General features: G+C 54.6%; 2 protein-coding genes across 5 annotated transcripts; one reads left to right on the top strand and one right to left on the bottom strand.

Moving 5' to 3' along the window:
- The first annotated feature begins 1,433 nt into the window (after positions 1–1,433).
- On the top strand, positions 1,434–6,726 carry Cyp2t1 (cytochrome P450, family 2, subfamily t, polypeptide 1). 2 transcript variants are annotated; one of them, XM_006228558.5, is made up of 9 exons: positions 1,434–2,784; positions 3,521–3,683; positions 4,001–4,150; positions 4,397–4,557; positions 5,298–5,474; positions 5,549–5,690; positions 5,797–5,984; positions 6,206–6,347; positions 6,440–6,726. In XM_006228558.5, the coding sequence occupies exons 1-9, from the start codon at positions 2,707–2,709 to the stop codon at positions 6,619–6,621; spliced, it is 1,383 nt and encodes a 460-aa protein (XP_006228620.1). In that variant the 5' UTR covers positions 1,434–2,706; the 3' UTR covers positions 6,622–6,726. The 2 variants fall into 2 exon arrangements, with proteins under 2 accessions (XP_006228620.1, NP_599196.2); NM_134369.2 differs by lacking the exon at positions 1,434–2,784 and adding an exon at positions 3,021–3,254.
- On the bottom strand, positions 6,716–14,496 carry Egln2 (egl-9 family hypoxia-inducible factor 2). 3 transcript variants are annotated; one of them, NM_001004083.1, is made up of 6 exons: positions 14,457–14,496; positions 12,735–13,831; positions 8,295–8,414; positions 7,799–7,935; positions 7,536–7,603; positions 6,716–7,241 (listed from the first exon to the last, which is right to left on the bottom strand). In NM_001004083.1, exons 2-6 carry the CDS (start codon positions 13,599–13,601, stop codon positions 7,186–7,188), a joined length of 1,248 nt encoding a protein of 415 aa, NP_001004083.1. In that variant the 5' UTR covers positions 13,602–13,831; positions 14,457–14,496; the 3' UTR covers positions 6,716–7,185. The 3 variants fall into 3 exon arrangements, with proteins under 3 accessions (NP_001004083.1, XP_038967457.1, XP_038967464.1); XM_039111529.2 differs by lacking the exon at positions 14,457–14,496 and adding an exon at positions 9,438–9,602 and having other exon boundaries at positions 12,735–13,670; XM_039111536.1 differs by lacking the exons at positions 12,735–13,831; positions 14,457–14,496 and adding an exon at positions 8,680–9,431.
- Positions 14,497–15,653: the final 1,157 nt, after the last annotated feature.

Raw genomic sequence — 15,653 nt, forward strand, 5'->3', positions numbered from 1 at the left:
AAACCCTGACTAAGACAGTATGTATGAATATATATATATATATATATATATATATATATATATATATATATATATGAAAATGTCATAAAGAAACCTGTTAATATGTACAACATATGCTAATAAAAATTGATTTAAAAAATAAATTAGAATGATTTCGAATACAAACAGAGGGTTTAAAAATAAATAAGTATGAAGAATAGGAGGAAGGATTGCAGGCCCCAAAGGGGACAGGGACTGCACAGGAAGACAAACAGAGTCAACTAACCTGGACCCTTGGAACTCTCAGAGTCTGAACCACCAACCAAAGAACAGACGGGATGGACCTAGGCCTCCCTGCTCATGTGTAACAGATGTGCAGCTTGGCCTCCATGTGGGTCCGGAACAACTGGATCAGGGGCTGTCCCAAAAGCTGTCGCCTGTACGTGGGATATGTTCTTCTAGGTGGGCTGCCCTGTCTGGCATCAATGAGGGAGGAGAAGCCAACCCTCAAAGAGACTTAAAGCGCCAGGGTGGGAGGGAACCCAGGGGACCCTACCTGATCAGAGGAGGAGGAGGAAGGAAGGGGGAAGGATTGTGGGAAGGGGTGACTGGGAGGGGGCAGTGAGTGGGATGTAAAGTGAATAAGTAAAAAAATTAAATTTAATGTAAAAAAAAAAAAAGATCCTGGGCTTCAAAAGCTGGCGTTTCAGGGTACAGCCCAATACAGTGAAAAGAGGGACAGGAAGTGGGAGGGAAACCTAGACTTTAATCTGGGGAGCCTATTAGTGGGCTGGGCAAGAATGTCTCACTCTCCGGAGCAGTTGCCCCTCTGAGTGAGGCTGTTGTTCCGAAGCCCTGTGTCACCTAGTTCCTGCACAGAGAATGCAGACGGGGAGGAGGAGGATGCTACGGAGACCTGATGGAGGACAGATGGGGAGGTGGAGACCAGGGCTGGGGCTGCTGGTCAGTCAGCACAGTCCTTGGCTAGCTGACACGCAGGCTCCTGTGGCACCATTACCCGGCTCTGAACAAGAAGCTCTGCTGACACACGCCGGTAAGCCCAGCACTTAGGAGGTAGAAGCAGAAGGATCAGGAGTCCCAAGTGACCCTCGGCTACATAAGTTGTTGCAGACCAGACCAGCCTGGAAGGCCTGAGACCCTGTCTTTGAAAGGGGGTGGCTGAGTGGCTGGGTGGGTGGGGGGTGCTGGAGACACGACTCAGGAGTTAAGAGCACTTGTTCTTATAGACCTCAGGTCCGAGCCCCTGGCGTCCATGTGTCGGCTTACAGTCATCCATATCTACAGCTCCACGGGATGTGATGACCTCTTCTGGCCTCCCCGGGCACCAGGCACGCACATGGTTCACAGAGATACACATGCAAGCAAAACGCTCACACACATAAAATAAAAATAAAACTTCAGACCTAGAAACGTACAGAGAGGGAAAGAGTGGTGTTGGGGATGGGGGTGGGGGGGGGTCTGAAGGAGAAGAAGAGAGAGAGAATGAAGACAGAGGCAGAGGGTAACAGGAAGGAAAAAGCAGGTACAGATAACAGAGGAAGGAACACAGAGATTGGAGGGAGACTGAGAGAAGAAACAGAGACAGGGATGCTGAGACACTCCCAGAAACCAATCAGCCCAGCCTCTTCCAGGGCCCCCTACCTTACCCCCAGGTCTGGGCTCTCAGCCAGGCAGGAAAACTAGACCCAACAGGCAAGGGAGGGGCAGGAAGGTGGACTACATTCCCGAACAGCCTGTCCTTAAGAACTGACAGCCACACCCTGAGTGGGCCCCTCCAGCCAGTGCCCCTAGAGCAAGGAGGGCAATGGGGAGATCCATCTGCTGTCTTGACCTGGTGGTCTCAGATAGGGGTCTGTCCTGAGGGCCGTGGAGAACAGGCAGTATAGTAACAGACTTGGGACCTTTACAGGGCATGAAAACCAGAGCCTGGGGACAGAGCTGACCTGAGTCTGGGGCAAGGTGTAAGCAGAGATGCATGTGAGGAGACATCCACGAGCTACAAGGCTGGGAAGCACCAGGAAGAGCAGCAAGCATTAGGGAGGCCAGGTACATGGACAGACAGCATACAGGCTTCCAGGAGCAGTGGAAGGAGCCAGGCATGGTGGGTGAAGTACACTCGCTTTTTTTTTTTTCTCTCCCCAAGACAGGGTTTCTCTGTGCAGCCCTGGCTGTTCTGGGACTCACTCCGTAGACCAGGCTGGCCTTGAACTCAGAGACCCTCCTGCCTTCGCCTCCTGAGTGTTAGGATTAAAGGTGTAGGTTGGTACCATCTGACAAGACCCAGTCTTTTTAAGGGGGAGTGGAGAGTGGCTTGGTGATTCACAGCACCGACTGTTCTTCCAGAGGACCCAGGTTCAACTCCCAACACCCACACTGCCTCTTGGGATCTTTTGTCACTCCGGGTTCAGGAGATCGGATGCCCTCCTCTGGCCTCCCTGAGCACTAGGAACAAACGTGGTGCCTAGATTTACAGGTAGGTAAAGCGCCTACACAATAAAATAAAAGTTATTTATTAAAAAAAAGGGGGGTTGGGGATTTAGTTCAGTGGTAGAGCGCTTGCCTAGGAAGCGCAAGGCCCTGGGTTCAGTCCCCAGCTCCGGAAAAAAAAAGAAAAAAGAAAAAGAAAAAAAAAAGTAACAGAAGTGCTAAAGTCCGGGGTGTGAGTTCCCAGGAACCAAAGGCACAGAGCCCAGGAGTGCCAGGCCAATGTTGTTTGTCAGCGGTGTCTTTAAGAGTCGGGAGTGTATTCCGGAAGCAGGAGATATGCCTGTCTGGCATTCAAAGGTACTGTCCAGAGCAGTCCCCCGGAAACAGCTGGGGGACTGAGAACAGGTCTGCAAGAACAGGGGACTTAGGGGGATCCGTGCGCGCGTGTGTGAGCAGACACAGCCTCAGGGAGAGTAGATTTAAGGAGAGCTGCGAGTGGAGACGTGGGATTAGGCATTCAAGGAACAGAGAGGCCCCAAACTCTTGCACCTCCCACACTAGTCCCCGCCCTGCTTTTATCCGCCTTAAATTTCCCTACCAACTAAACGGCTACCACAGCGTGCAGGACCTCAGACAGGATGGTCACCTGTGAGGCAACGCTTCTGCTGCTGCTGATTCTAACGCTAATGCTTATGTCGTGGGGCTGGTTGGCCCACCAAGCTCGAGCTCGGATGCAGAAAGACTTGCCCCCTGGGCCTGCACCGCTTCCCTTGCTGGGGAATTTGTTGCAGCTACAGTCTGGACACTTGGACCGTGTGCTCATGGAGGTAGCTCCTACTGTGGGCTGGGAAGAGAGGGTAGAAATCCTACTTCACTGAAGAGACAGGATTGGGAGCCTAGACCCCTGTGTCTGAGGAAGGACAGTGAGGCCTGGACCCCTGTGTCTAAGAGCTAGTTTTAGACCCCAAGGGTCTGTAAAGGGAGAGGCGGTTTAGAACTCCTAGACCTGTGGAATGAGGGGGTGAGGTGGAAACTTTTGGGTCTGAGGAAGATGAGAGCGCTGAGGTCTCTTCCCATATGGCACTTCCCATAGCTCTCCAGCCGCTGGGGCCCAGTGTTCACCGTGTGGCTGGGCCCGCGCCCTGCCGTGGTGCTGAGCGGCTATGCGGCGCTGCGGGATGCATTAGTACTGCAGGCAGATGCTTTCTCTGGCCGCGGGTCCATGGCTGTCTTCGAACGCTTCACCCACGGAAATGGTGAGGTCCAGGGTGGGTGGAAGTGAGTACTAGACCATCAATTGTGCAAAATGGGCGGGGCCTAACAAAGAGTGATGCTAATGAGGGCGAACTGTTAGGCTTGTGGTCCATGGAGGGTGACAGCGCAACCAATAGCAGCCTAAGAGCTGGCCAGGGATCCTATCAGCAAAGATGAGGTCAGGCTGCGTGTGTGGTCTCAGCTGAGGTGGTTGGCACATGGTCTGGGAAGCGCAAAGCAGTAAGAAGCCATTCTTAGAATGGTAAGGAAGCTACTAGACCCAGTGTGGCCAACTCTTGAGTTTTGGTTCCCACTGTAGGCATAGTGTTTTCTAATGGGCCGCGTTGGCGTACGCTTCGCAACTTTGCACTTGGAGCACTGAAGGAGTTTGGCGTGGGTACGAGTACCATTGAGGAGCGCATCCTGGAGGAGACCGCATGTGTGCTGGACGAATTTCAAGCCACCATGGGTGCGGTCTGACAGGGAAAGCATAAGTACCTGGTTTGGGGGGAATGACTATGGACTGCCAAACCACTTTGGGTATAATGCAAATCCAACGGAGCTATGTGGAGGAGGGACCACCGCTTGTGTGTGAGGTTGTCAAACCATCTTATTCAGAGATTTGAGGGTGGGGGTCTCTCTCCTCTGCAGATCTTACTAAAGTGGTTACTTTTGGGGGAGCAACTTTATTACTCAGAGCTGCTCTCACCCCCAGGAGCTCCATTTGACCCTCGGCGGCTACTGGACAACGCTGTATCCAACGTCATTTGTACTGTGGTCTTCGGAAAGCGCTACAACTATGGAGACCCAGAGTTCCTGAGGCTCCTGGACCTCTTCAGTGACAATTTCCGTATCATGAGTTCCCGATGGGGTGAGGTGAGAGGATGGGCTCTAATTTCTCCATTTTACATGCAGCCTTGTGTCAAATCCCAGGGGCACAGCCCTACCTACAGTGGCTGTGGATTTAATGGCAAAGTTCTACAACCCACAAAGTCCTGACTTAATTTCCCTACCGAGAAACCGTGGCCTTGACCAGGTTTCTATTTCAGGGGCTGGAGAGATGGCTCCGCGGTTAAGAGCACTGACTGCTCTTCCAGAGGTCCTGAGTTCAATTCCCAGCAACCACATGGTGGCTCACAACCATCTGTAATGAGATCCAATGCCCTCTTCTGGTGTGTCTGAAGACAGCAACAGTGTACTTATATATAATAAATAAATAAATCTTTAAAAAAAAACTCTTTAAAAAAAAAAAAAAGGGCTGGAGAGATGGATCAGCGGTTAAGAGCACCCGACTACTCTTCCAGAGGTCCTGAGTTCAATTCCCAGCAACCACATGGTGGCTCACAACCATCTGTAAAGAGATCCGATGCCCTCTTCTGGTGTATCTGAAGACAGCTACAGTGTACTTATATATAATAAATGAATAAATCTTTAAACAAAAAAAACTATTTCAGCAGGGTATGGTGGCACAGGCCTTTGAACCCAGTACTGTGAAGGCAGAAGCAGGAGGAGCTCTAATTTGAGGCCAGCCTGGTCTACATATAGAGTTCCAGGTTAGTCATGGATAGTAAGACCATCTTTTTAAAAAGAAAAAGAAAAGAACCTTGTCTCTCCAGACATACAACATGTTCCCATCCTTCATGGACTGGATCCCTGGTCCCCACCACCGAATCTTCAAAAATTTCCAAGAGCTTCGGCTCTTCATCTCTGAGCAAATTCAGTGGCACCGGCAGTCACGACAGACTGGGGAGCCCCGTGACTTCATTGATTGTTTCCTCGAACAAATGGATAAGGTACCAGTCCCTGCCGCCCTTAATGGTACCCACCCTGTCAACCAGCAGGCATCAGACCACCTGTCTGTCCCCAGGAACATCAGGACCCGGAAAGCCATTTCCAGGATGAGACACTGGTGATGACTACTCACAATCTTTTCTTTGGTGGCACGGAGACCACAAGCACCACTCTGCGTTATGGGCTCCTCATTATGCTCAAGTACCCTGAGGTGGCAGGTTTGAGAACTGGGTACACCCCTCCCCTCCCCTCACCCTAAGTGAAGAGAGAGTGGCTGGGGTGGGATCTCAGTAAAGCACAACCCACAGCCTCCAATGACCTCAGCCAAGGTGCAAGAGGAGCTGGACGCCACTGTAGGCCGGACCCGTGCCCCTAGCCTAGCAGACCGTGCCCACCTGCCCTACACCAATGCGGTGCTGCATGAGATCCAGCGCTTCATCAGCGTGCTACCACTGGGACTGCCTCGGGCCCTCATCCGAGACGTAAACCTCAGGAACCATTTCCTGCACAAGGTGCACAGGGAGCCTGGGAATTCTGCACTGGGAGGAAGGGGAAGGGCTAACACTATCAGTACCTTGGGGGCTCCTCTCCCAGGCTCCAACTATCACCTTAGGGGCTGGGGTGCAGCTATGTGAGAGCACTTGCCCAGCACCTGCAGGCCCTGCGTTAGGTGCCAACAGCAACAGAAAGGTTCTGGGTGAGGAGCCAGCACTCACGTCTGTGTGTCCTCCAGGGCACCTTCGTCATTCCCTTGCTTGTGTCTGCACATCGGGATCCCACCCAATTCAAGGACCCTGACCATTTCAATCCCACCAATTTCCTGGATGACCAGGGCGAGTTCCAGAACAACGACGCCTTCATGCCCTTTGCCCCAGGTTTGGGCTGGGAGGGAGGGAAGCTGGGTGGCTAACACTGGGGGACTGGCAAGAGGTGCTTGCTTACCCCACACCTGCACCCACATCCACAGGAAAGCGGATGTGCCTGGGTGCTGGCCTAGCCCGCTCTGAGATCTTCCTCTTCCTGACGGCTATCCTGCAGAAGTTCTCCCTGCTCCCTGTGGGAAGTCCTGCTGACATCGACCTTACTCCACAGTGCACTGGTCTAGGCAATGTGCCCCCAGCCTTCCAGCTCCGCTTGGTGGCCCGCTGAGGTTGGGCTTCAGTATTCTGATCTCAGTGGCCTTGATATCCTCACTGCCCTAACTGTACGTGTGAATCTCTTTACGGAGAGGAATACAAGTGTGTGCAGCTCTGAGGTAAACTTTTATTTCTTGGCTGGCAGGACCTCCATACCCATGTTCCTCATGGCACTGTACTCTGCAAACAGTGGCAGCCCAGTCCATAAAGTGCCACAGCAAGGGGGTTGGGGAGCCACTTCACATTCCAGGCTGGAGGAGTGGGGAGGGGGTGAGATGACCCCCCCAACAGACCTTTGCCAGCAAGAGGCCATGACTCACCTCAACCCCAAATCCTGCCTCCCCTCAGCTCAACACGCAATGGACCAGACATGGCAGGACATAGGCCACCAGCCATACTGGCCACTGCTCACGGGGCAGCAGAGGCCTCTCCTTGTTGCTCCTCAGTGACACTCAGTGCCCTCCACACCACACATCCAGAGGCAAGCCAGAAGCAGCAGCAGTGTCAGGGAAGGGGCGGGCACTGAGGCTCCCCTCAAGGCAGGAGCTGCTGGCCCATGCAGCTCTGGGGCTGGCCATTAGGTAGGTGTAGCTGGCTGTGACACGGGTACTTGAACACCTTTCTGTCCCGATGCTGAGGATGAGAGGAAGACGAGAAACTGTGAATCACTAGGAAGGGACAAAGAAACCGAAAGAAACCTGGGACGATGGGGAGAGCATTAAGGAAGCAATGGGGCTCGGCTGGAGATGCCAGGGAAGTAGGCAAGAACTGGGTAGACGGGATGCAGAGTGGCTGGGCGAGTGGGCTGCGGCAGTGCCGGCCTGCTGCGGCAAAGGCCCTGGGAACCACTTTCAGCACCAGGGGATAAAAAGGGCTAAGGCCCTGGCAGCACAGGGACTAGGAAGGGCAAAGGAAGAAAGCAGGTACCTAGCTGATACTTGTCTCTGGCTGCTGCCCGCTCCTTGGCATCAAAATACCAGACAGTGATGGCGTACCTGGGAAATTGGGCAGTCAAAATGAGTTTCTGCAGTTCTAGAGCCACCTCTGGTGACACCTCCACCCTTTCAGGCCCCACTCAGGCCCTCTCAGCATCTCATCACTCCCTTGTCAACTCTGGGGACTGGGGACAATCTAAGAAATGTTTGGCACAGGGGAAGCAGCTGGACACATCCCTAAAGTACAGGTCATACCTGGTGGCATAGGCTGGCTTCACCTCATGTGGATTCCGTCGGTCAGACCAGAAAATGAGCAACCGGTCAAAGAGTGGCTCGATGTTGGCTACCACTGGCCGACCCTCAGGGAAGATCTGCAGCAGGCCGCCATGCACCTGGGGGCAGGCCAGATGAGGCTACTGGTGAAGCCTCTGTCTTATACTGCACCCGTGTGCCCACCAGGGGGCGCAGCACCAGCACACAGCACTCCCTCCCACCACTCAGGCACTTAAAAAGAATGACAGCCCAGAGTCTACATTGCCATGGAGATGGGCAGGAAGCTACTAAAGACAGGAAAAGGGGGAGAATGTACAAGTCTGGGTGGGGCTAAGCGGACGGCACCATTCCCGGAAGAGGGGGAGGGCACACAGTCAGCAAAAGAGGAGCTTGCAGATCTCACTGCCCTGTGAGCTGAGGAGTGGAGGGCAGGATCCCAGCTGGAACATAAGCAGACATCCCAACCCCCACAGCCTACCTTAACATCCCAGTTCTGATTCAGGTAATAGATACAGGTGATGCAGCGCCCATCGCCGTGGGGATTGTCAACATGCCTCACGTACCCGAGCCCATTGCCTGGGTAACACGCCACCATGGCCTGGTAGAAACGGAGGAAGGTGGTTTACTGAGACCAGGCAGGGACACCTTGAGGAAGCAGGCTAACCATTCCTGCCCCAGGTCTGTCCTTTATCATCTTAGGTTATGGGAGTTCCAGCCCAAGAGAACTTTTTCCTAATTTAGCCAGATTCCATCCTCAAGCACAGAAATCTAAGCTCTGCCCTCAACAACCCACGCTGCCACCCCCACCCCAGAAGCAGAGGGCGTCAGTGTGTAAATGAGGGCTGTGCTTTTAGAGATGCTACCTTAGCCATGGGTAGTGCTGCGAGGTGCACACCCGTGATCCAGCACTAAGCAGCCCAGCTCCGAGAGAGGGAGGCTTCAAGCACTCGGTGAGCACAGACTCTCCTAATAAGTTTTGAGATATGGAGGTTCCCTGAGTCTGGAGCCTTCTTCGAGTTAAAAGTTGTTAGGGTTTGAAGAAGGTACAGCCTAGATTGTTTTCCAAGGTTTCCTCAGGTAATTCTAATGTGGAGTCAAGCTGACTTGCCCACACTTGACTACAGTTCCAGCTACCTGATCTGTCCCATGTACACAGGACATGAACCTGACCTAGAATTCCAGCTCCAAGCATTCTGCTGCCAGCCCAAGGCTGCAATAGACCTCAACCAACCCCCTGTAAAATGGGCTTCCATTGACTCCTCTGACACTATCTCAGAGGCAAGCCTCCACTGGGCTTCATCTCTGTGGGCACAGGTCTGTCTGGGGTTCCAGATGTCCCTGGCTCTTAACCAGAAAGCCAGGGCCTGAGCATCCTTGTTACCAGGGAGCTAACAGGGCAAGGCCCAGCCACCTCTGCAGACCCAATCTGCAGGGTCAAGTCCCTGCCGCCGAATGAGCCGTGGCACTGGGGAAGTCCATTAAGTTCCCCACTTCAGGTCACAGCACTTCACAGGATGTTGAGAGCTGAACTAGATTATGAGCATCTGCAAAGACACAGTGTCTGCTACGACAGGACAGAGAACTGAAGCACAAGCTGAAAAGTTACTAAAGTCAGAGTCACCCTGCACAAGAGGTGGGAGTTCACAGTAAGCAAACTGGAGTAGTTAGCATGACAATCCTTCGTTCTTTGCCCATTCAGCAACCATCTGTCTTGACCCCGCCGCTCAGGTACTTCTCTGCAAGCTGGAGCTCCCCGACGATGTACAGCTGTATTTTTGGGTCCAGCCTAGCCCAGCAAGACAGCCATAGAAAAACACTCATAATCAGACACAGCAATGTCTGCTGCTCAAACAGGAGGCTTACCCAGCGCTCCACGGAGGTTAATTCAGCCCTACATCCTTCTCTCAAGGATCTTCTCTACCTACTAATCCCAGGGTTCATCCCACTGTGGACACTGAAGTCCTCTCTGCACCCCATCTCTACACCAGATCCAGCACAGACGCTCTTTTGGGAAAGAGCCTTAGAGAAGGCTGCACAGCAGTAATGAGCTTCAGTACCAGGGTACAGTAAGTGAGAAGGCCTCCGGGGGAAACCCCTGGCCTCTGAGCTCAGGAGAGAAAGTCTTCTCTGCATGGCTTCCACAGATGGGATGGCACTCCAAGCAATCACTTACTGGGAGGAAAGCACGTGCCTGTGGCCTAGTGGCTTGGAATCGATGAGTCACTCATTAGAGATGGGCAAGGCCTCCTGAGCTGGGACTCCCATCAGGGCTTGAGCAGGTTCTTGGAGCTGATGGGGACAGCAGGCGTGCTGCACTGCTTCTAACCAGTCACCACACAGCACCACACACCAGAAAAGTGTAACTTCCCAGCAAAGGCACCAAGACCATCAGCCTGCAAGTCCTGACCCTCCCTCTGCTTCAAACCTCAACACACCCACCTTCTCCCCACCCCAAAGCCTGCAACCCTGCCTGGGTTATTTTAACAGGTCCCTAGGCCTTAGCACAACTGGCATGTTAGAGGCACTGTCCTGAACTTAGAACCTAGCACATAATTCCCCAATACCTGTTAAAACAGGAACAAAGATATAGATCACAGTTCCAGGAAAGTCTCTAAATGAACCAACCTTGCTCTTCTGTTTTGGCTTCTGTAGCTCTGCTGCTTGCTAACTGATATGTGCCAACCAGAATATGCTTTTTTGTACAGAAAAGACAAACAGTTGAAAAGCTGGGGGCTGCATGATCTGGGCGAGTTCCCACGCAGCTGACAGCCAGCAATAGACTTCCTTTTTGGCTTTAAGTGTGTCCGTGTGGTGGTCTCTGGTGGGCTTATCTAACAACACTATTGCTCAGGACTCAAGCATCTGGGTGGCTGTCCAGGCAGCTCTGGGTAAAGCCAGGGTACCCAGGGTTCTACCTGCGATATCAAAGAGCTACCCCGAACAGCGCCCCCTTGAGGAAAAGCGTCAACCACAGGGATAACAGTAGAGTGACAGAGGAACTTACTCTCCAGGATCCTGGAATCACCACTACTGTAATAATGTGCCAAAGACCCTACCATGCCACACATGCCATATCAGAAGCCAGTGACTCGGCCAGACAGCAGGCCCTGCTCCAAGCTGCTCTTAAAGGGGCAAACCAAACAGGCTGGACCCTCCCTGGGGTACCTCTGCTCATCTTTGATGCCAGAGTCAACTCCTCCAACTACAAAGTCCACAGAGAAGAGACAGGGAGAGAAGGGAAGGGAAAGGCAGAGGAAGAGCTCTGCTCACAGATGACTTAGGCTAGGTTACTGCTGGCCAAGGCCACGCTTCTGGTCAGTGTCCTCACTGCCACTGCCTCAGATCACCTCAACACCCCATAGTCTCTCTAGAGCACAGGAAGGAAGGCTCCATGTGGCTCTTCCTTTGTAAATGGGAGAGCATGGAGCTGCTGTGTAGAGTGCTGGGGCTAGCTAGCTCTCCCTCCCCACCAATCTGACCTGTTCTTCCCTCCTGAGGGGTAAGAGTCACTTAGAAGAACCTGACTCTTACCCCTCTGCAGGCCTAGCTCAGGTCCTGTCAATAACACAGGTGGGAGCAGGCCCCAGGGGAAAACAACTTCTTCCTTTACATTGCTTTCCCAGACTGCTTGAGTAGCCAGGCACCTGGCCCAGCTTTCCCACCCTGAGGTTACAGAGCTGTGCCCAGTCTCTGGGCACTGAGCTCTCCTGTGTCCCTCCTGACTTCCCTCCTGCAGAGCTGCTGAGCCGGGGAAGCAACACCGATCTTGCCTGCACAGAAGCCAACCCAGGGAGGGGCCAGCTCTGGCTCTTCAGCTCTCACATAACAGGAGGGAGATGTAAGTAGGACTAGTTCCAGCTGGGGTGGGGAGGAAATAGGCCTGGGCCGGGGGTGGGAGGTGGGGGAACCATGGTCCCCAAGCCAGTTCCAGCCTGAAAAGAAAGCTGTATTGAGGCAGAACCTAAGATAGGACCCCACAGAGAAGGGAGGCACCACTGGGAACACAGCCTCCCGCTTACAGGGCAGAACACAGCCTACTAAGATCACCAGCCAGGAACCACTGTTGGCCAGCAGCAGGTACTCTCAACGGACTGTATTGAAATGACACCGAGCCGCAGGCTCACATACTCTTCCATGAAGAAAATGGATACGGTCACAGACCAGAAAGGCATGGGGGGTCACTGTCCAGTCAGGGCTCCTGACCCCTGGTTCTTGAATGAACTGCTGGAGGCCTATGAGACCCTGACAACTGCCCACAAACTCCGACCAAATGCATGCCTTTCCTGAGGTCTATGGGTTTCAGCAGATTTACCTGAAAAGCCTTGACTTCAAAAACATTAGGAACTACTGTTCTGCAACAAGGAGGAATGGAGGAGAAAAATATAAAGGCAGAGGGTCAAGGAAAGAGATCAGAGAAATGCAGGCAGGAAGTGACAAACGGACAGAGGACAAAGAACAGGGACTGGGGCAGGGAGGAGTGGGAAAGATGCTGACAAGTGTTCTACCTGGGCCAGCACACTGTCACCCAGTGTCACCCCATTGGGAAGCGGTTCTTGGTGCAGATGCCAAGAGTAGGCTCCAGGGCAGGATGGAGGCCAGGCTAGGTGCTCAACTACACAGGCAGCACCCATCCTCAGCCTAGGCTACCGCGACAACGCCAGACTTCTGCTTCTGCATGACAGCTGACCTACCCTTGGTCTAAGGAGGGTTACGACAGTCAGGGGCTCTTGGTCTGCCAAGGTCAAGGACCACTGCCATCCCAGGCTGAACTCCTATTTCAGGTACAAAAATCAAAGTCTAGAGGGAGGTAACTGTAGCCTCTCTGGTGGAGCTGCCTACACCCTACTACACAACCCCAGAGGCTTGCCTCCAGACCCGCATGCCAAAGCATCAGGCACTCACCGGAAAAGTGCCTTACCTTGGTGCGCCCATTGATGACGTAGTTGCCCAGCCGCCCTGCACAGTGGCGGATTACTGCGTCCACATGAGCCATGAGGGCACCAATGCTCCGGCAGCCTGGCTCGTGGCCTTCTACCCAGGCAATCTGGTCCCCACGAATGCTGCGCGGTGGGATCGCCCGCTGGCTCACTAGTTGCCCATCACGTAGACGCCCGCCCCACTTCAGGGCTTCCACCTCAGCCAGCACACGGCCACCCAGTACTGCCCCCAAGAAGTTGTCCTTGACGCAGATACCATAGTACCGCATGCAAGGCACAATATAGTCCAAGGCCAGGCGCTCAGGTGCAGAGGGCTGGGCTTCCTCCCTCAGCCTAGAACTTGCCTCGCCACTGCTATGGGTAGTGCTGTTGCTGCTGCCGCCACCGCTGTCACAGCCCACACCACTTTCCCCCTTGGCCTCCTGGTTCTCTTGCCTGGCCCACGGTCGCTTGCTGGGTGAAGGGGCATCCCCACCATCCTTGGCCCACTTCCGTTTGGGGGCCTCAGGTCGGGCACCCTGGGCCGCCAGTCGCTGGCACTCCTTGGTAACCAACGCAGCAGCACCTTCACTCTGCAGTGGCCACAGCTCACCACCATCCTGCCCACCAAAGCCCTCCCGCAGGGGACTGGCAGTGGTAGTAGTAGCAGTGGCTGTGGTTCTGGGGGTCCCGTTGCCAGCCGAGGCCTCCCCAGATGCTCCTGAACGGTGGTAGGAGGGGAGCAGAGGACAGGGCAGGTAACTCTCCACCCCCATCCTGGCTCGGCTAGGCTCCAAGGACTCTGACACAGACCCTGGCAACTGAGGGAGAGCTTGATTCAGGGCCTGCGGCTGGCACGGGCTGTCCATGGCAGCAGTGTCTTCATCCCCCGGGCATGGAGGGCACGGCCCGGGCCCATGGTGCCACCCTCCTCCGCCTCCTCCTCCTCCACTTGATGCAGCCCGGGGCCGCTGGGCCTCGTGTGGGGCAGGGTGAGGCAGGGCAGGCAGCAGGGGCTCCTTTAGTGCTCTGGGGGTGCTCGCTGATCCCCAAGTCCACAGTTGTCCCTAGGAGCTTGAGAAAGGATTGATGGGGGTGGCTGGAAGAGAGAAAAGGAAGAACTTAAGAGTCAGAGACAAGCAGGTGGGAAGGGCTGGGAATGGTACCAGCGGTAAGCAGATGACAGGGCCACAGCAAACACACACACACACACACACACACACACACACACACGCTCGCTGAGACGAGGGGGCATAGGGGTATATATCTTGGGAATTTGAGAGGGTTGAAAGGGAATGTCTGGCAGAAAGAGTAATAGAGGAAAAGTGCAGAGAACACTGCGTGGACGGCCCAAAGAGGAAGGCAACAGGGAGAGATAGAGAGATCTGAGGAAGAAAAGCAATGGTGAGAAGTGGGAAATACGAGGTACCTGCCAGAGGTTTCTATAGAGACTCAGAGATAAGGAGGGAGGATGACACAGAAAACGGGAATGTGGAATCTAGGGTAAAGTCGGGGTTGTGGGGAACCAGCGGGCAATGCCACCGCGCGACATTCACGGGAACCAGATCGCCTGGGTGGAAGGCCACGAGCCAGGACAGGCGGGGAAAACCGGGAGTCCAGGGACAAAGAGAACAGGGAGAAAAACAAGACGGCAGGGGAGCGAGAGGGCCGGTGGGGTTGACCTGTGCCCTACGGGAGGAAGCCTACTGGGGCCCGACACACACCCAGCCGGAAGGGAGGTCCTGCCAGACGGACGGACTGACGGAAGGGAGCCCGAGAGGAGGGTCCGACCGGACTGCCTCCCTCCCCAAACCCCTCCGCCGTGACCCAAGGGCCGCCGGACGCCGCGGACGACTGAGGCGGGGCCGCGTCCGCCCGGCCCCTCCCCTCGGTGGTTACTGCGCGCTCCCGCCGCCCTCGATGGCCCGCCCCGCCGCGCCGGGAGCGCGCTTCCCTCCCCACCCCCAACCCCCCTAGCGCGGGGTCGCGGCCGCCCGCGCGCGCTCCCGCCTCCTGCCTCCGGCCCAGTCGTCCGCGTCCGGCAACCGGACCTCTGGTTCCTTCTCCTCCCCAGGTCTTTCACTTCGCGCGACCCCCTCACCGAGCTTTTTCCTCCGGCCTCGGCGCCGCCGTTTGTGCCAGCCGCCCTGCGCTTCACAGCGCGCCATACCCCGCCCCCCACCGCCCGCGACGCCCCGCCCCCGCCTCGCCCGGTGGGCACGTGACCGCGGCCAGGCCGAGGAGACTGCGCGTGCGCGAACCGCACAGTGACAGGAGGCTTAGAACACCCTACGGGAGAAAAAAGTGAGCTGGTCCCGGACGCGAGGCTCATTTGCATTACGTGCCCCGCCCCTTCCACGCGAAAGCAAACACGCAGGTTCAGGAAAAGGCGTTCTGTGAGTTCTTAAGACGGCCCCTTGGAGGGGGTACGAATGAGCAGTTTCACACAGAAAGGCCCACCCCTCAGAGCCAAAAGTGTCAGAGAATGGCTAGCAGCTGGGTTCTTGGCATTTGCTATGCAAATATATCATTTACATGGGCCGTTCCTGCACACACCCCAAGAGGATATTGAGAAATGACTGCGCAGTTAGTTGGAAAGTGTATGTAAATTCCTACGTCAGTAATTTACATAAGCACTTAAAAAAAATAACGGTGAGTACGGGATGTCCTTAGAGAAGCGAAACCGGGTAGAACAAACGAACAAATGTGTACTATTTGCATGACCCGCTCCTTGCTTCTCCCTCAGGGCAACTGTGGGAGTCAGATTAAAGCAACCTGGGACAGACTCACAGAGAAGACATTTGCAAAACCCAGCTCCTCTCTAGCCCGGGTGGATTTTTTTGTTTATGTAGTGCTGGGGTCTGAATTCAGAGCTTCCCACGTGCGATGCAAGTGCTCTCTCACTAAGCTACTCCTGACAT

The sequence above is a fragment of the Rattus norvegicus genome, chromosome 1 (assembly GCF_036323735.1).
Source record: "Rattus norvegicus strain BN/NHsdMcwi chromosome 1, GRCr8, whole genome shotgun sequence".
Classification (NCBI taxonomy): domain Eukaryota; kingdom Metazoa; phylum Chordata; class Mammalia; order Rodentia; family Muridae; genus Rattus; species Rattus norvegicus.

What these genes read in the sequence shown, in the direction of transcription:
- Cyp2t1 (NM_134369.2), top strand. Translation starts at nt 3,066, where the DNA reads ATGGTCACCTGTGAGGCAACGCTTCTGCTGCTGCTGATTCTAACGCTA. An exon ending in ACGCTTCACCCACGGAAATG is followed by an intron (nt 3,684 to 4,000) that starts GTGAGGTCCAGG and finishes TTCCCACTGTAG; the next exon opens with GCATAGTGTTTTCTAATGGG. An exon ending in CAAGTACCCTGAGGTGGCAG is followed by an intron (nt 5,691 to 5,796) that starts GTTTGAGAACTG and finishes CAATGACCTCAG; the next exon opens with CCAAGGTGCAAGAGGAGCTG.
- Egln2 (XM_039111529.2), bottom strand. Translation starts at nt 13,601, where the DNA reads ATGGACAGCCCGTGCCAGCCGCAGGCCCTGAATCAAGCTCTCCCTCAG. An exon ending in ATCAGAACTGGGATGTTAAG is followed by an intron (nt 7,936 to 8,294) that starts GTAGGCTGTGGG and finishes GCCTGCCCCCAG; the next exon opens with GTGCATGGCGGCCTGCTGCA. An exon ending in CAGAGACAAGTATCAGCTAG is followed by an intron (nt 7,242 to 7,535) that starts GTACCTGCTTTC and finishes TCTCATCCTCAG; the next exon opens with CATCGGGACAGAAAGGTGTT.